Here is a 19,889-nt window from a genome sequence, read left to right as displayed (position 1 = left end):
AAATTAGCCAGGCGTGGTGGCAGGCACCTATAATCTCATCTACTTGGGAGGAGGCTGAGACACAAGAACTGCTTGAACCCAGGAGGTGGAGGTGGAGGTTACAGTGAGCCAAGATTGCACCACTGCACTCCAGCCTGAGCAACAGGCGCACCAGCCTGGGCGACAGAGTAGTAAGACTCCGTCTCAAAATAAATAAATAAAATAAAAATAAAATAGTTACTCATAGGGAGGGAGTGGAAATGGAGAAAAAGGGGAGATTACACTTTTTTTTTTTATTGTGTCACTTCATTTAATGAGCACATGTCAATTTGGTAACTAAAAATAATAAAACCTTAAAAAAAAAAGAACAATAGGCTGGGCGTGGTGGCTCATCCTAGCACTTTTGGAGGCCGAGGTGGGCAGATCATCTGAGGTCAGGAGTTCCAGACCAGCCTAACATAGTGAAACCCCATCTCTACTAAAAAATACAAAATTAGCTGGGCGTGGTGGTGCATGCCTATAATTCCAGCTACTCAGGAGGCTGAGACAGGAGAATCGTTTGAACCTTTGAGGCGGAGGTTGCAGTGAGCTGCGATTGTGCCACTGCACTCCAGCCTAGGTGACAGAGCGAGACTCCATCTCGGGGGGCGGGAGGAGTGGGGGAAGAAACAAGAACGATAAAGATTTTTTTTTTAATTTGATGGAAAAAAAGCGATAAAGATTTTTTAAAACAATTGGATGGAATCCTGTTTTTAGAATCGAATCCGTAAAATAAATGACATAAATGGATTTGAAATGATACCATAAATTAAGGGTGTAAACAATATATATCTCTATAAATGCCTTTTAACATGAAAAGATGCCTACCATCACATACAATTAAAGAAATGAAATTTAAAATAATAATTACAAAAATAATATTCAGAATTCTGAAAGCAAATTAATACAATTATTTAAGAGGGCAATATGGCACTTCCTATTTTAAGAAGTAAACTTTGGCCGGGCGCAGTGGCTCAAGCCTGTAATCCCAGCACTTTGGGAGGCCGAGACGGGTGGATCACGAGGTCAGGAGATCGAGACCATCCTGGCTAACACGGTGAAACCCCGTCTCTACTAAAAAATACAAAAAATTAGCCGGGTGTGGTGGCGGGCGCCTGTAGTCCCAGCTACTCGGGAGGCTGAGGCAGGAGAATGGCCTGAACCCGGGAGGCAGAGCTTGCAATGAGCTGAGATCCGGCCACTGCACTCCCAGCCTGGGCAACAGAGTGAGACTCCATCTCAAAAAAAAAAAAAAGTAAACTTCAGGCCAGGCACGCCTGTAATCCTAGCACTTTGGGAGGCCGAGGCGGGCGGATCACGAGGTAAGGAGATCGAGACCATCCTGACTAAAGCGGTGAAACCCCATCTCTACTAAAAATACAAAAATTAGCTGGGTAGGCCGGGCGCGGTGGCTCAAGCCTGTAATCCCAGCACTTTGGGAGGCCGAGACGGGTGGATCACGAGGTCAGGAGATCGAGACCCTCCTGGCTAACACGGTGAAACCCCGTCTCTACTAAAAATACAAAAAACTAGCTGGGCGCGGTGGCGGGCGCCTGTAGTCCCAGCTACTCGGGAGGCTGAGGCGGGAGAATGGCGGGAACCCGGGAGGCGGAGCTTGCAGTGAGCCAAGATCGCGTCACTGCACTCCAGCCTGGGCTACAGAGCGAGACTCCATCTCAAAAAAAAAAAAAAAAAAAAAAAAAAAAAAATTAGCTGGGTATAGAGATACGCACCTGTAATCCCAGCTACTCGGTAGGCTGAGGCAGGAGAATCTCTTGAACCAGGGAGTTGGAGGTTGCAGTGAGCCAAGATTGTGCCACTGCACTCCAGCTTGGGTGACAGAGGGAGACTCCATCTCCAAAAAAAAGGTTAAATCATGATATGTTCATACAGTGGAAGCCAACGGAACCATTAAAAAGAGATAAATTAAGTGAAAAGGCAAGTTATAAAACAGTATGTATAATAAGTCGTTTTAAAAATAAAATATTAGGCTCTTTTTTTTTTGAGATGGAGTCTTGCTCTGTTGCCCAGGTTGGAGTGCAGTGACATGGTCTCAGCCCACTGCAACCTCCACCTCCTGGGTTCAAGCAATTCTTTTGCCTCAGCCTCCTGAGTAGCTGGGACTACAGGCGTGTGCCACCACACCCGGCTAATTTTTGTGTTTTTAGTAGAGACGGGGTTTCACCATGTTGGCCAGGATGGTCTCAATCTCCTGACCTCGTGATCCACCCACCTTGGCCTCGCAAAGTGTTAGGATTACAGGTGTGAGCCACCGCGCCCAGCCTAGTCTTTTTTTTTTTTAACTGGAGGAATATACAAGAACAAAAATTAACAGTTGCTTTCCAGAAATGTTGGCCAGGGGGCAGGAAAAAAAAAAAAAGAGAGAGAGAGTTAATATTGATTGTCTCTCAGGAGTAGGATTAGAGGGAATTTGTCACTTTTTATGTTTTATAAATCCATGCATTTTCAAATAACGAGTGTTCCTTTTGTAGTTGAAAAAAATGAACTATCTGAAAGGTGAGTTAATTTAGTATCTGATCATCTAGGAGCAAAACTAAGCGAAGAAAGAATTTCCTATTTAAAAGATCTTGAATGCAAATCAGAACCAAATGAGATACCACTTCACACACACTAGAATTACTATAATAAAAAATACCATAAAAGTGTTATTGGTGAGGATGTGGAGAAAATGAAACCCTCCTATATTGCTAGTGGGAATGTAAAATGGTCCAGCTACTCTGGAAAACAGTTTGGCAGTTTCTTTTTTTTTTTTTTTTTTTTTTTTTTGAGACAGAGTTGTTTCCCTCTGTCACCCAGACTGGAGTGCAGTGGCGTGATCTCGGCAATTCTTTTGCTTCAGCCTCCTGAGTAGCTGGGACTACAGGCGTGTCCCTGATCTCGGCTTACTGCAAGCTCCGCCTCCCGGGTTCACGATATTCTCCTGCCTCAGCCTCCCGAGTATCTGGACTACAGGTGCCCACCACCACGCCTGGCTAATTTTTTTGTATTTTTAGTAGAGACGGGGTTTCACCGTGTTAGCCAGGATGGTCTCGATCTCCTGACCTTGTGATCCGCCTGTCTTGGCCTCCCAAAGTGCTGGGATTACAGGCATAAGCCACCGCACCTGGCCAGCAGTTTCTTAACATACTTACCATGTGAACAAGCAGTTCAATTTCAAGGTATAAACTCAAGAGAAATGGAAATGTGTGTTCACACAAAAACATGTTCACACTAGCCTAAAAGTGGAAACAACCCAATGTCCCCTAAGTGATGAATGCATGAACAAGAATGATGTATACATGTAATCATATAATGGATTATTTAGTGATAAAGGATAAAGCATTCACACATACTACAACATGGATGAACCATGAAAACATGCTAAGCAAAAGAAGCCAGTCACAAAAAAAACACATATTATATGATTCCACTTATATCCAGAATAGGCAAATCCATAGAGACAGAAAGTAGCTTAGTGGTTTGCATGCTCTGGGGAATGGGGGAGAATGGGGAGTGACTGCTAATACATATGACAAAATGTTCTAGAATTGGATAGTGGTGATATTTATACACACAATACATATAATAAGAAACACTGAATTTTCCACTTTAAAAGGATGCATTTTATGGTATGGATTTAGAGCTCCATAAAACAACCACTAGGCAGGCAAATTTCATCCGACAGATTCAAATGTGTACTATCTAAAACATCTATGCTTTTGTTTTCCTTTTTTTTTTGAGACAGGGTCTTGCTCTGCTGCTGATAGTGCAGTGGCACAATCTCGGCTCACTGCAGCCTCTGCCTCCAAATCTCAAGCAATTCTCCTGCCTCAGCTTCCCGAGCAGCTGGGACTACAGGTGCTGACCACCATGCCTGGCTAATAGTTTTATTTTTTGGTAGAGACGAGGTTTTGCCATGTTGCCCAGGCTGGTTTCGAACTCCTGGATGCAAGTGATCTGCCCACCTCCGGCTCCCAAACTGTTGGGATTGCAGGTGTGAGCCACCACAGCCAGCCTAAAACGTGTATGAAGAAGTACAGCAAACAACAAAGTTCAATATGTAGATTCCAAATAGCAAGTATTCAGAGGAACTGTACAATTCCCATAGAATGAAGCAAAAAGCAGAAAGTCACATGGAAAAATTCACAGCCTCCTTAACAGGTAATGAAATAAAACAGAAGTAAGGCCTCATTACCTCCCTATTAAATGAGCAAAAAAAAAAAAAAAAAAAAAAAAAAAAAAAAATTTAAATGGTGGTCATCGCTTTGGGCATGAAATATTTTAAAAATATTTGCAAAGGATGGTATGGCAGCCTGTAGCAAGCATTATCAGATATTTCACATTCAGGAACCATTTTAGGAATAACACAGGAGAAAAAATATGTATACGGTGAGGTGGGTAGAAAATATACACACAGATATTCATGAAAAGCTTATAACAAGGGAGAATTGAGAGTAATACATGACCCACCATAGGGAACAGCTAAGCCGTAGGTCATGTGAACTCTCCTAGGATGTGGATTACTCTTGTAGAATAAAACTCCTTGAGGAAAGCACAGCAAGTTTACCTCCTCTCATCATAGCCATGGAGTATCTGAGTCCAATCTAGACTCTAGTAGTGAAAACAGAGGAGCTGGCATAGAAGTTTGGAATTTAATCTTCATTTGATTTTGTTCTTCTTACATCCAGCTTTTTTTGGAGACAGGGACTCACTCTGTTGCCCAGGCTGGATTGCAGTGGTCCCTTCTCAGTTCACTGCTGCAGCCTCGATCTCCTGGGCTCAAGCCATCCTCCCCCCCCATCCCTATGACTAATTTTTGTATTTTTTGTAGAGACGGGTTTTTACCGCATTGCCCAGGCTGGTCTCGAATCCCTGGGCTCAGGCGATCCACCTGTCTTTGCCTCCCAAAATGCTGAGATTATAGGTGTGAGTCACCATGCCCGGCCCCTTTACATCTCTTTAAATGAAGGACAATGTGCGGGATGTGTGTGAAGTAGAACCTAATATTCCACAACCCAAGATTTTCCCATACAAACCAAGACAGAATAATCTGACACTTGGAATACATGCCAAATGTTTTTCCATACAGTAGTCCCATCTGCTTCATGAAATACAGCCGGGAAATGGGATTCCACAGTGATTGAGTGACAAATGCAAATGACCAGATTTTCTAAATTTTTTATTTATGAATGCAAATGACCAGATTTTCTAAATTTTTTATTTATGAGGCCCAGTCAATTCTCTCAAGAATCATGGCCAGGCATGGTGGCTTATGCCTCCAATCCCTGTACTTTGGAGGGTGAGGTGGGTGGATCATCTGACGTCAGGAGTTTGAGACCAGCCTGGTCAACGTGATGAAACCTCATGTCTACTAAAAATGCAAAAAATTAGCCAGGCATGGTGGCAGGCGTCTATAATCCCAGCTACTTGGGAGGCCGAGGCAGGAGAATCTCTTGAACCCGGGAGACGGAGGTTGCAGTGAGCCAAGATTGCGCCACTGCACTCCAGCCTGGGCAACAAGAGCAAAACTTCATCTCAAAAAAAAAAAAAAAAGGCAGAGTGGCTCATGCCTATAATCCCAGCACTTTGAGAGGCCAAGGCGGGTGGATCACCTGAGGTCAGGAGTTCGAGACCATCCTGGCTAACATGGTGAAACCCCCATCTCTACTAAAAATACAAGAAAACTAGCCTGGTGTGGTGGCATGCGCCTGTAATCCCAGCTACTCAGGAGGCTGAGGCAGGAGGATCGCTTGAACCTGGGAGGTGGAGGTTGCAGTGAGCTGAGATAGTGCCACTGCACTCCAGCCTGGGCGACACAGCAAGATCCCGTCTCAAAAAAAAAAAAAAATCATAGTTCATTAATCCAGGTACACAAATACTTCTATCCCAATCCAGTCTGCTTGTGTTTCTCTAGACTTCCCATGTCCTCAAGACAGAAGCAGAGAGAACCAAGAGACATGTCCTTGCCGTGGGGTTCTGAGGGAAAATGAGGGCCAAATCTGTTCAGGAGCACCTGAGAGTACCATTCACCAGGGATGGATGATGCAACGACCCTGGACTTCCTCCTCTGAAATCCATGGTGTGTCATCAGTACACTTCTTCACCGGATTTGCTAATACGTTCGTTCCTAACTTAGCTCTGCTATAATCGGGTAGGCTCCATGGGCACAGTAACTATTTTGTTATTCGTTGCATTTCCTATAGCAGCTGGCACCCAGGTGGCATTCCGTGACTGTTGAGTATGTGAATGCAAGATACAAGGCCAGAAGCTGGAGGAGAGATGCAGTATTGGGCATTCAGTCAGGCCCCTGACCACCCACTGGACAGATAGTCAGAGGAGCTGTGTTCTTCCCTCCATCATGTGTCCCAGGGCTGAAGATAGGTTGAAGGGGCTCAGAGAAACAGCAGCTGGTGAATGTATAGATGCAGGATTTGGCTGTCACGTTGTAAAAGGAAATGCTTCCAACTCTGTAGTCCACAAAGATGCCCACACGCTTGGGAGGCACCTTTATTAGCAGGCGGGTTGGGGGAACACTGGATGCCTGGTACTTATTTTCCTTCATCATTATCACCACCCAGTAGCCATTCTCTGGAGACAGAGTCATGTTCCCTTTCCTGCTTATGGATGCCTTGCAGGCTCCCAGGATCCACGCTGTCTTGTCTCCGACCTCCACCTCCCAGTAATGGTGGCCGGAGAGGAAGCTCGGAGAGCCCAGAACAACGATGCAGCTGTCAAATCTTTGCGGGCCATCAGGCAGCCTCTCCCACTTGTTTCCAAGTCTAACACTCTTCAGATCATCAGACACGACGAGGTTGGGGTAAGCGGTTTCTGCATCCAGAATCACATTAACTGCAAAGAAAATTTGAATACCTAGCTAGGGGTCCATGGGCAACATCCCTACAGGGTTATCCCCACCTGCAGGAAACAGGGACAGGGCAGTTATTCTCGAACGTGGTGGGGGAGAGCATAGCGATCCAGCAGGCCAGGGCCACTTGCCTTGATCTGGGCACTTACCGGCATGTGCCTGAGCGCCATTCAGCTCTGGAACTACAGAGAAAATGAGACAGGGAAAAAAGTCCTGAGCGTTCGTATTCAGAGGGGCTAAATTACAATGTCCCGACAACAAGGAAAGACAAGGAACCCCTTGCTTAGGGCCCTGCATGCTATGTTGGGTATAATCCTGTTCCTCCCAGGAACCCAGGTCATGTTGGGGACTGTGGTCTAATAAGTCAACTCAGCCAATGAGTCATGCAGTCATACGCAGAGCCTGGGGGGCCTGCCATGACCTTTCTCCTGCCTTTGCTCCAGGTGTTTTTGGGTTTTTTTGTCTTCTAAATAGGGCCCCTCAAGTCAGCAGCACAAGGAAACACTGCAATAATCCCAGGCCAGCACACACCATTACCGCTGGACTCACCATTGAACATTTCCATTTCTGAATGCAGGGTTTCTAAAATGTGGGAAAGGGAACAGAGAGAAGCTGGAGTTAGGTCCCTCAGCCAGGGACAGATGGAAGAGAGGTTGAAGGCAGGTCAGCAAGACCAGGGGAGGAGGAGGAGGGAAGTGAGGGGCTCTGGGCTATGTGAATCTTAGGGAGGAAGCAAGCATGCACCTCCAATCCTCTCCCAAGCCCATCTACCTAAGAAGTACTTTGCGCTCTTCTCCACAAACTCTGACTTCTGGTGGAGCACTTGGATCTTCTGTTTCATCTCTTGAGGAGTGGTCCACCGTTCAGGGACAGGCACTGTCTTAGCCCTAGAGACAAAAGACTGTTGACCAGAGAGGGCTGGAACGAGGGGATGGCCCAAGTACCCGTGAGCTGGAAATGATCTACATTCTCCACAGGGCACACCTAGCCCAGCCTGAGCTACACAAAGAAAAGTCTTCCCTGGATTCAGAGGTCTAAACACTGATCCTCAACTTTGGCCACAGATTGTCATGTACTGGGGCGCTTTAAAGACATGGATATCAAAACCACAAGTTTTCAGAATGGACTTAAAATGACATTGATATTATCTACCAGAATTATCTATGTCAAATTGATTATACATTCCTTTCTTTCCATTGAAATAAAAATGGTAATTAATGAAAAAGAAACAGAATAAAATACCCCTTCACATCCATTAGGATGCTATTATAAAAACAGCAACAACAGGAGAAAATAGGCCAGGTATGGTAGCTCATGCCTGTAATCCTAGCACTTCAGGAGGCCAAGGCAGCTGGATCGCTTGAGCCCAGGAGTTCAAGTCCAGCCTGGGCAACATGGCAAAACCCTGTCTCTATTAAAAATACAAAAAAGTAGCTGGAAGTGGTAGCACATGCCTGTAGTCCCAGCTACTCAGGAGGCTGAGGTAGGAGAATCACCTGAGGCCGGGAAGTTGAGCCTGCAGTGAGCCGTGACTGTGCCACTGCTCTCCAGCTTCAGTGATGGGAATGAGACCTTGTCTCAGGAAGAAGAGAGAGAGAGAGAGAGAGAGAAATGGCTGGGCACAGTAGCTCACGTCTGTAATTCCAGCGCTTTGGGAGGCCAAGTCGGGTGGATCACTTGAGGTCAGGAGTTTGAGAACAGCCTGGCTAACATGGTGAAACCCTGTCTCTACCAAAAAAATTAGCTGGGCATGGTGGTGCGCTCCTGTAGTCCCACCTACTAGGGAGGCTGAGGTGGGAGAATGCCTTGAACCTGGGAGGCAGAGGTTGTAGTGAGCCACAGATGACGCCACTGCACTCCAGCCTGGATGACAGAGCAAGACTCTGTCTCCAAAAAAAAGAAAGAGAGAGAGAGAAACAAGAAAATAAGTGATGGCAAAGATGTGGAGAAACTGGAGCCCTTGTGAACTGCTGGTGGGAATGGGAAGCAATGCAGCCCCTGTGGGAATCAGGATGGTGGTTCCTCAAAAAAAATTAAACACAGAATGACCACACGGTCCCGCAGTTCCACTTCTGGGTATGTACCCAAAATAACTGAAAGCAGGGTCTCAAGTAGATATTTGTACGCCCATGTTCATAGCAACATTATTCACAAACCAAAAGTTAGAAAAAGTTCCAATGTCCGTGAGTTGATAAACGAAATGTAGGATGAACACACAATTGACTACTATTCAGCCATAAAAAGAAAATAAATTCTGATACACGTTACAACATGGATGAAGCCTGAGGACATTATGCTAAGTGAAGAAGCCAACCACAAAAGGACACCAGGATTTTGTAAAGCTCCCAGGTGATTTTAAGGCTTAGCCTCTTCCTGTCCCTTCCCTACCCTTCCTGTTGGGCTCAACCCAGCTTCACTCCAAACAAACTTCCCAAGGCCACCAGTAGGCCTGAAGGGGCAGTTTTCATAAGGTGAATTGCACGGGACACAATGTACTCGGAAAGTTTCTTAGGGAGCCTCCATCTTAGGATGGGCTGAATTCACCCTTCCCAGTCTGCACCTCCACACCTGGTCAGCCTCCCTGCTGACCAGATCCCCTTCTCCCTATGCAAATCCAGAGGCTTTGGGAACCTGCAGAAAAAGGGAGGAGTCTGGAATCACAGACCCCAGTGTTGGGAACATCTCCCTCCCAGGTCCCTTCTGGGACTGTCTCCCCCAAATGCTTCCTGCAAGACACCCCAGGGTACACCATAGGACCTTGCTGTACCTGTGCAAGATGTCTCCGATGTCCTAGGAGAGAAAAGAAGGAAACTGTCCATTATCAGGCTCCTAGAGGCTGTGCTGATACGTGGCCTCTACTGCTGGGCTCCTGGACTTTTAGATCCCCCCTGCACTTAGCAGGGCTCCCTGCCCTAGGGTGTCGGGGAAGTGGAGCACCCTTCTTCAATTCTAATTCTAACCACAGGGATTTAGGCATCCCAGGTGGCGAGGCCTGCAATGGAACGACCCTCAAGCCCTGCTGATCCCTTCTGGGAAATGGCAGGGATCCCCTGGATGCTGGGCCACCCTGGGCTCCTGAGAGACCTCGTCAAAGGGATCTGGGCACAAGAGGCATTGTGGGTCACCAAGACCAAGTCCTATCCTAGGCCTTAGGGGCTTCACCCACTGGTTCCCGCACAGCTGATGGCAGAGCTGGGAGTCTGAGGCATCCTGATGGGCACAGGGGACCCAAGAAAGCCAGGCCCAGGCGCACCCACCTGCAGAAGCTCCCATTCCGACTGGCACTGCTTGGCCTCCAGTTCCCCAATCAGCGCGTCAAGCAGGGCGATGTCCTGGGATATGCGGGTGTCATATGCCTTCCTGATCTGCCCAACCATCTGGCCCACATTCTCCAGCGAGGCCATAAAGACATGCTCTTGCTGCTCCAGAAAGTGGTACACCTGTTGCAGCTTCCTCTGCATCCGCTGCTTCAGCGCTTCAGTTTGTTCCTGGGGAGCAGAGAACAGGGAGGTATGGGGGTCTGTGCTTTGGGTGGACGTGTATGTCCAGGAACCCCCAGAGGCTCACCTCCTGGAGGTGGATAAAAGGTGGGCTTATGCTGCCTCTTCCAGGCCTAGATTCCAGAGCAGAGGGCAATACTGTCTGAAACCTTCCAGAACAGACTGAGCATGGCTGGGGCTAGCTCTGGGAAAATGTCCTCAAACCTGGTGTTAAGGTTTAACTGTGTCCCCTCCAAAATTTACATGTTGAAGTCCTAACCCCCAGTATTCAGAATGTGATCTTATTTGGAGATAGAGTTCTTGCAGATGTAATTAGTTAAGATGTGGTCCTACTGGAGGTGGGTGGGTCCCTAATTCAATATAAATGTTGTTTTATAAAATGGGGAAATTTGGGCTGGGTGCAATGGCTCATGTCTGTAATCCGAGCATTTTGGGAGGCCGAGGCAGGTGGATCACCTGAGGTCAGGAGTCTCAGGCTGCTCTCACCAGCCTGGCCAACATGGGGAAACCCTGTCTCTACTAAAAATACAAAAATTAGCCGGGCACAGTGACAAGCGCCTGTAATTCCAGCCACTCAGGAGGCTGAGGCAGGAGAATTGCTTGAACCTAGGAGGTGGAGGTTGGAGCGAGCCAAGATTGTGCCACTGGACTCCAGCCTGGGCAACAGAGTGAGACTCCACCTTGGAAAAAAAAAAAAAAAACAGAGGAGAATTTTAAAGTTAAAAATGTTCTTGGCCGGGTGCGATGGCTCATGTCTGTAATCCCAGTACTTTGGGAGGCCAAGGTGGGCGGATTATGAGGTCAGGAGTTCGAGAACAGCCTGACCAACACGGTGAAACCCCATCTCTACTAAAATTACAAAAAATAGCCGGGCATAGTGGTGGGCGCCTGTAGTCCCAGCTACCCAGCAGACTGAAGCAGGAGAATCGCTTAAACCCGGGAGGCAGAGGTGCAGTGAGCCAAGATCATGCCACTGCACCTGGGTGGCAGAGCGAGACTCCATCTCAAAAAAAAAAAAAATGTGGCGTTCTCCTCCCCTTTCCTCAATCCCATCTTCCTGCGACAGTCACCGGCATAGGTTGCTGTATACTATCTTCTGGTGAGTATGAGAAAGCATGACAGGATCCTCAGAGGTGACCCCTGCCTGCTGGGGGTGGTCTCCCTCTACAGGGATGAGTTCACCCTTGGCTGCTGGTTACCCCTCTGCACCCTGAGAGGAGGTGGCCATCCCTGCTGCCCTGTGAACCACAGCAGAATCTCGGGGACCCCTGCTCACTCTTCTCACCCTCCTCCCAGGGAAGGATGGACCACCGGCCACGACTGTCCTTACCAGAAAGTTCACTGCCTTCCCCTCCCCATAGGATCGCTGCTCCTCCCCTGATTTTCTCATCTTCTTCAGATGCTCCAGCTGCTTCTGAATTTGCTTCTGGAAAAACAGCACTTGTTGAAAAGCTTGAATTTGGCTCCTGCCATCTTTAGCTGGTGCCAACTCTGGAGGGGAACATCTCCTTCTGGTAGCAAGGCTGAGGGTGTTGCTGCCAGCAGCATGGGAGGGGTGCTCAGAAAAGAGGAGGGAGGAATGGCTGCATCGCCAAAGGCAGCAGAGCTGAGAGGCACTTCCTCTGGGCTTCTGGATTTAGCTATACCTGAAACCAGCTCCCCCTGGATCTCTGAGCAACATAAACCTGTAACTCCCCTCTTTGCTGGATTGGTTTATATTGTGTTCTAGCCATTTCCAGCCCAGGAATGCTGGCTAATGCACCAACATCCCAGAGTTGTTGGGAAAATGAAGCAAGGCCCAGTGTGTCCAAGTGCCTGGCAGAGAAGGGCCCACAGGCAGGGAGCGCCTACCTTGTGTTCCAGGGCAGCCTCCTCAATGGGGCGTACCCGGTGGCCTCGATGCTCCTGACTCAGACTGCAGATGAGGCAGATGGGCTCACAGTGATCCTCACAGAAGAGCAGCTGGACCTGCTTCATGTGGCGCTTACACTGTGGAAGGGGCTGGGGGCTTAGACTTCCCATGCTCTTCCTTTCATGGAAGGCCTGGCACCGGGGGCAGTCAGGTGAGCGGCTGCCTGAGGCCTGGGGGTGCCCAGAGGCTGCCTCGGGGCAGCTGCAGGAATCACGCACACAGATAGCGCCAACAGGGTCTCCTTCCTGGGCGTGGCAACGGGGACTCGCAGCCTTGTCTGGTGGCCTTCCTGGGGACATGCAGTGGAAAAATCCCCTGAATGGCAAACCCAAGTTGTTTACACAGAGGTATCGCAAAGCACAGCAGAAACAGCCCTTGCCTGAGACGTGTGAGTTCTTGGTTAGACTGCCCACTTCCTAGCTTGTCCTCCTCCGACTTCCGTCCAGTGAGGCAGCAAACAGGCCACTGGGCCTGAGAGCTAAGGGCTAGACCTCAGACGTTCCTGAGACTTGGAATTCTTGGGCATTTATCCTAAAGACAGATCCATGGCCTTGTGCTATTCCTCCTGCACACACATGGATCTAGCAGGTGATGCCAAGGAAAGAGACATTCTGACCAGTGTTCCTTTGCCACTTGAACCCATCCCTGGCTGCCCATAACGTGAGTGGAGGCTCCCAGGGGATGGTGACTTGTGTGCCTCGCTCCCAGCTGGATCCCAGCCCCTAGCAGAGTACCCGGCAAATGTAAGCATTTGGAAAACTAGTATTGAATGAAGGAATAAATAGACCACTGCTTACATCTGAGTTCAATAACCATTAAATAAAAGCAAAGAAGGGGCTGTGTGGTGGCTCATGCCTATAATCCCAGTGCTTTGGGAGGCCGAGGTGGGAGGATTGCCTAAGCTCAGGAGTTTGAGACCAGCCTGGGCAACATGGCAAGAGCCCATCTCTACAAAAAATTAAAAAATTAGCCAGGTATGGTGGTGCACACCTCTAATCCCATCTACTTGGGAGGCTGAGACAGGAAGATTGCTTGAACCTAGGAGGTCGACGCTGCAGTGAGCTAGGACTGCACCACTGCACTCCAGCCTGGGCAACAGAGTGAGATGCTGTCTTAAAAGAAAAAGCACAGAAGGGGGGCATTATAGGGCTAAAGAGTGGAACTCATCATGAAGACATAACAGTTATGAATAGCTCTACCCCAAGACTCTAATTGCAACTTCATAAGCAGACATGCCAGGAGATACAAGAAGAAACAGAAACACATGGCCAAGCGCAGTGGCTCACACCTGTAATCCCAGGACTTTGGGAGGCTGAGGCAGGTGGATCATGAGGTCAGGAGTTCAAGACCAGCCTGGCCAAGATGGTGAAAACCTGTCTCTACTAAAAATACAAAAATTAGCCAGGCGTGGTGGTGGGCACCTGTAATCACAGCTACTTGGGAAGCTAAGGCAGGAGAATTGCTTGAACCTGAGAGACGGAGTTTGCAGTGAGCCGAGATCACGCCACTGCTCTCCAGTCTTGGTGACCAAGCGAGACTCCATCTCAAAAAAAAAAAAAAAAAAAAAAAAAAGAAATAGAAACACACTCAATCCTTTAGCCCCTCCTACCTCCTTACCTCACGGTGTCCCAGAAATTCATAGCACATCTGTAAATGAGACTGCTAGTAGCCACCAGAAATTATTCTTCCTCCTTCTTTCGTGATAGAATTAATTGTCCACAGGACTGCTTCCCTTCTTCCCATTGCCCCCCAAATGCCCTGCATTTCTCAGCCTCCTTTGCAGTTAGGTGTGGCTGTTTGACCATAATATGACCAAAGGGATGTAAATGGAGGGATCTACAAGCAGCTTCTAGAAATTTCTAAAGCCTTCCCTAAGGGATACTATTCCCCTCTGTTCCTCCATCTTGCTGCCTGGCAGGAGGACGTCACCTTCTGAGAGCACGAGCTTGAGGACAAACTTGGTGGAGCAGAGCAACAGCAAGATCCCAGGGTCCCGGCCCACGGATCTGCCTGGGACTGCCTGTGTATCATTTATGTGAAGGAGGCACAAACTTCTTTTCTGTTGAGGTTACTGTTATTTGGGTGTTTCTATTATTCACAACCAAACATAATGTTAATGACTACCTCAGCAGTAGATAATGAGAACTTTAGCCAATAGGCTTTCCTTTCTGTTCAGAGAAAGGCAAATGGTAGAATCTCAACCCCATTATGACACATTGCTGTGAGGTTATTGTGAGAGGCAGTATTTTTAACCAGTCTTCCCCAGATTTTCTACCTGGTGTCCACAAAGCCCTTGGATTCTAAAGATGGACTTCAGAGTGTCCAAGAACTACCTGAAATTTGATGTGACATTTGTGAAGCTGTGCATATATGCATTTTTCAGGGTCTAAGCCTGCACCAGATTAACAAAGTGGCCCCAGGAGGGACCCAGGAATCCCAATTATAGAAAAACAGTGGGGATCTGGTGCAGTGGCTCACACCTATAATCCCAGCAGTTTGGGAGGCAAAGATGGGAGGATTGTTTGAGATCAGGAGTTCGAAACCAGTCTGGGCAACATAGCGAGACCCCATATCTAAAAATATATATATATAATAAAAATTAAAAAAAATACAATGGGGATAAAAGAAAATTAGGGGGGAAGTACTTTAGTACTTTTCAGGTCACTATTCCTAAGGATGCTAGGTTTTCCAGATCCCAGGGTCCTTTCTCACCAGAAGACCCAGAGACTTCTGGATTTGAAGGCTTATGCAGCACACCATGTCCTGTTCCCTCCCAGGTCTCAGAGGTCCCTGGACCCCCCAATTTTTTTTTTTTTTAGACAGAGTTTTGCTTTTGTTGCCCAGGTTGGAGTGCAATGGCGTGATCTCGGCTCACTGCAACCTCTGCCTCCTGGGTTCAAGTAATTCTCCTGCCTCAGCCTCCTGAGTAGCTGGGATTATGGACACCCGCCCCTACGCCCGGAAAATTTAGAATTTTTAGTAGAGATGGGGTTTCACCATGTTGGCAGGCTGGTCTCGAACTCCTGACCTCAGGTGATCTGCCCCCATTGGCCTCCCAAAGTGCTGGGATTACAGGCATGAGCCACCACACCTGGCCTGGACCCCCAGTTCTATTTTTCCTCTTTGAATGCTGTGATTTCTTCTCTCCAGCCAACAATGTATTAGAAAGTGTGTTCCATAGGCTGGGTGTAGTGGCTCACACCTGTAATCCTATCACTTTTAGAGGCTAAGGCAGGTGGGTTGCTTAAGCCCAGGAGTTCAAAACCAGCCTGGGCAACATAGCGAGCCCTCCTCTCTACAAAAAATACAAAAAAAAAAAAAAATTAACCAGTGTGGTGGTGAGGACCTATAGTCCCAGCTACTCGGAAGGCTGAGGTGGGAGGATCGCTTGAGCCCAGGAGGCTGTGGGTGCAGTAAGCTGTGATCACACTACTGCACTCCAGCATGGGAGACAGACTGAGACTCTGTCTCAAAAAAAAAAAAAAAAACTGGTGGCATTTTTCTTTTACAGTTTTTCTCTGGTCTCTTTACCTATAGGGACAGCTGCTTTAAAAAATCCAGATGGCCTGGAGCCGCCTGATCCCTTGCCAAAAACCAGAGGAAGTTAAGATCAGAGCAAAACCAGTGCAAACTGGAACAGGTAACTTCCAGTTACCTTTAGATCATTTACACATCATTGTAAGGCTAACGGCCCCTCCCCTAAAAGAAGATGGCCATGCGATGTAGGAAAAAGCACGCTGGGGACAGCGCCTTCATGTATGGAATCCTGCCCTGGACCTGCTTACCTACCTCCCTTCCCCTCCTGGGACTCTAAAATCCCCCTGCCTCCCATCCCTGGCAAGCAGATGCCTGCAGAGGTGAGCTCCCCTTCTCTATTCTTTGGCCACTGAATAAAACCTGACTACCTTTTTCAATTGGACATTCTTTCTTTCTTTTTTTTCCCCCGCAAAATGTTTAAGAGACAGGGTCTTGTTGTGTTGCCCAGGCTGGAGTGCAGTGGCACAACCTCAGCTCACTGAGGCCTGGGACTCCCTGGCTCAAGCAATCCTCCTGCCTCAGCTTCTCGAGTAGCTAGAATTACAGGCGTGTGCCACCACACCCAGCTAATTTTTTTTTTTTTTAGTTTTGTAGAAGTGGAATCTCACTACTTGGCTCAGGCTGGAGTGCATTGGCATGATCTCAGCTCACTGTAGCCTGGAACTCCCCCTGCTCAAGTGAGCCCGAGCAGCTGGGACTACAGGCGTGTGCCACTATTGTATTTTTTGTAAGAGATGGGGTCTCACTGTGTTGCCTAGGCTAGTATGGAACTCCTGGGGTCAAGAGATCCTCCCGTGCAGGCCACTCAAAGCTCTGGGATTACAGGCGTGAGCTATGGCGCCCTGTCCAACCTTTGGGTTTTTATTTTTTAAATTTTATTTATAGACATGGCGGGGGTCTCACTATGTTCACCAGACTGGTCTCAAACTCTTGGCCTCAGCAATCCTCCCGCCCTGGCCTCCCAAAGCGCTGGGATTACAGGCGTGAGCTATCGTGCCCGGCCAGCTGTTCTTTCTTTGCAGCCTATATAAAGTAGGAAAGAACACAATTTACCGGTGACCGAATGTTCTGGATTCCCAGGGCCTTCCTCCAGGTCCGCAGACGCCCCTCCATCCGGAGTGGGCCTTGCCTGGGCGGCTGTTGCCGAGTCCGGATTCGCAGCTGTCGTTTCCTCTACAGTCAGGAGAGTTTCTGGATTTGGGGCCGCCTTCTCCCCTGTGGAAATGGTGAGCTCAAGGCTTTTAGGCCGCTTCTTTCCCGAGGGCAGGTACACTTCGAAGAGCCTGCACTCCTTCCGCCCCGGCGCGCCCCCCGCCAGCCCCTGCAGCCTCCCCGCGGAGCTGGCGTTCCTGCGCAGGAGGACCTCGGCCTGGCCCCGCTCTGGCGCCCTGCAGGGGCCGGGGCTTCTCCCGCCCGGCAGGGCCGGGCTCCGGGTCCGAGGCTTGCCCAGTGCGTCCAGGCCCTCCGAGCACTTCTCTCTGCGTTTGCTCAAGGGCTTCCTCGACAGCCCCCTCCCGGCCTCGGGCTGGCTGCACCGCAGGCTGGCAGCCCAGTCCCCGCACGACCGAGGGCCGTTCCCCTCCTTTCCCTCCTTCCCCTCGGGGTGGTCTGGAGTCTTCAGGCTCCCGGGCTTGTTCTCCTCCAGGGAGCTGGACGCTGCGGAATCGTCTGTGCCATTTTCTTGTGTGGAATATTCTGGAAAGACAACCAGCTGCGAAGTCATGAAGCTGTCCCATGTTTAGGGCCCAAGATTCAGGGGAGAGGAGAGAGAATCCCCATGGATATTAAAGTTTAGAAATGGAGGAAAAAACGGGCCGGCCATGGTGGCTCATGCCTGTATTCCCAGCACTCTGGGAGGTTGAGGTGGGAGGATCACCTGAGGTCAGGAGTTCAAGACCAGCAGGGTGAAACCCCGTCTCTACTAAAAATACAAAAATAAGCTGAGCGTGGTGGCATAGGCCTGTAATCCTAGCTTCTCGGGAGGCCATATTGGGAGGATCATTTGAGGTCAGGAGTTTGAGACCAGCCTGGCCAAAATGGCAAAACCACGTTCCTACTAAAAATACGAAACTTAGCCAGACGTGGTGGTGTGCACCTGTAGTCCCAGCTACTCTGGAGGCTGAGGCATGAGAATCGCTTGAGCCTGGGATGTGGAGGTTGCAGTGAGCTGAGATTGCGCCACTGCTCTCCAGCCTGAGTGACAAAGCGAGACTCCATCTCAAAAACAAAAGTTCAGGACTTCCTAGACAACGGCAGTCAATTACCATTCAGTAAGAACATGCTTGATGTTGCAATATATTTCTCTCTCATTTTATTTTTTGAGACAGGATCTTGCTCTGTGGCCCTGATGTGATCTCGGCTCACTGCAACCTCTGCCTCCCAGGCTCAAGCGATCCTCTCACCTCAGCCTGTTTTCTGTTTTTTCAATAGCTGAGAATACAGGTGTGTGCCACCACGCCTGGCTCATTTTTTTGTATTTTTGGTAGAGACAGGGTTTCACTATGTTGGCCAGGCTGGTCTCGAACTCCTGAGCTCTAGCAATCTACCCACTTTAGCCTCCCAGAGTGCTGAGACTATAAGTGTGAGCCACCATGTATTTCTCAAATAGTACTTTTCAAATATTTTAAGCAGGACAACTGTTTCAAATAAGATCTTATACAGGTCAGCAAAACCCAGATTATATGTTTCAAAAATAAAAATAAGCCAGGCACAGTGGTCCATGCCTGAAATCCCAGCACTTTGGGAGGCTGAGGCGGGAGGATCACTTGAGGTCAGGAGTTTGAGACCAGCCTGGCCAACATGGTAAACAGCACTGAGAAGATTCTATACCAACCCTGTTCATATGATTGCATAGCAATCCCTTTTTGCTAACCTAGAGATGTTTGTATGACATGAGTATTAATCATAAATGAAGTGAAGAAGTCTCAAAGAACAGGTGCTCCAGCTCCTGCCTTTCCTGACCCTGACCTGCTTCTTCAAAAACCCATTGGGAGCCTTAAGGAAGTTTACTAACCCAGTGCCAAAAGCCAGAGTGAAGGAAGGGACGTTCCTGAACTAAAGTCACCTGGATCTTGGTAGACCTGAGACTCCCAACCCCCAAGTCAGAGTGAGCTGCTCTGAGCTCCTGGTCCCTTTTCCCACAAAGCAACCAGCCCTCAGCGCTGGGTGAGGAGGCGGCCTGGGCCCGCTTACCCTGAATGGTTGCCCTGTGGAGCTCCTCAGCCAGCAGGCGCTGGTTGATGGCCCGCAGGACCTGCAGGGTCAGCCGCACAGCGTAGTCTTCCCCGTAGTAGGTGACCAGCAGACTGGCCATCTTCACTGGCCTGGCTCTCTGGATCTGGCTCCGGGGGATCCTGGAGTGCTCCTTCTCCACACTGGTGTTCTGCAGCTTGAACTTGAACTTCTCAAAGTCATAGGGCACCAGCTCCTCCAGGGTGGACAGCAGATGGTCACTAGGGGTCTTGGCCATGGCGCTGAGCAGGAGAGGCTGGAGGCAGCTGTCTGGCTTCTGGCAGGAGAAGAAGCCTCTACCTTGGTGAGCAAGAAAAGGCAGGTTGTGAAATAGCGGAAAAGGCACAGGAAATGCTCTGTGTCTTGGTGGGAACTGAGACTAAGGGTAAGGGTGTGTCCATGCTGGCTGTGTTCTCTTCTTACAGACTCAGAGGATTTTCCAGCTGGGGGGGGCTCAGTGCCTTGGCAGACATGTGTCCCCACACCCCTCCCAAACCCTGGACCTCATCTCCACACTAGACCACAGACAGGTGGGCAAGTCTGTAAGGGAAGGTCTGGGATTGGATTCCAGACACTCCCTCCAATCTCCCTTCCTGCCAGGATCTGGGGCTAGCAGAGCAGGTGAGTGGGAACAGAGAAGACTATGCTGAGGGCCAGCCCCGCTGGTCAACTGTTCTCCTCCAGACTCCGGGTTTCACAGACCCTCCAGAGCCAATGGCATGGGATGGGGGAAGGGGTGGGCAGTGAATACAGCCCTGTGAGCTTTGCCTTTCCTGGCCCAAGAAGGCAAGTGAGGCCAGAAGGGCACTGCCAGGGGATAACTCTT

The 19,889-nt window shown here is 49.0% G+C and overlaps 1 protein-coding gene across 1 annotated transcript; it reads right to left on the bottom strand.

Annotated features, from left to right (window-relative positions):
- Window positions 1-5,180: 5,180 nt before the first annotated feature.
- MEFV (MEFV innate immuity regulator, pyrin) lies at window positions 5,181-19,373 on the bottom strand. The gene is made up of 10 exons (XM_010376059.2): window positions 19,025-19,373; window positions 16,886-17,527; window positions 12,235-12,584; window positions 11,714-11,809; window positions 10,141-10,371; window positions 9,651-9,673; window positions 7,655-7,770; window positions 7,433-7,465; window positions 7,033-7,065; window positions 5,181-6,867 (listed from the first exon to the last, which is right to left on the bottom strand). The coding sequence occupies exons 1-10, from the start codon at window positions 19,299-19,301 to the stop codon at window positions 6,314-6,316; spliced, it is 2,355 nt and encodes a 784-aa protein (XP_010374361.1). The 5' UTR covers window positions 19,302-19,373; the 3' UTR covers window positions 5,181-6,313.
- Between the last annotated feature and the right edge of the window lie 516 nt (window positions 19,374-19,889).

The sequence above is a fragment of the Rhinopithecus roxellana genome, chromosome 20 (genome assembly GCF_007565055.1).
Source record: "Rhinopithecus roxellana isolate Shanxi Qingling chromosome 20, ASM756505v1, whole genome shotgun sequence".
NCBI lineage: Eukaryota > Metazoa > Chordata > Mammalia > Primates > Cercopithecidae > Rhinopithecus > Rhinopithecus roxellana.
The sequence above is the reverse complement of the archived record's forward strand: the minus strand, read 5'-3'. Positions and strand labels throughout refer to the sequence as shown.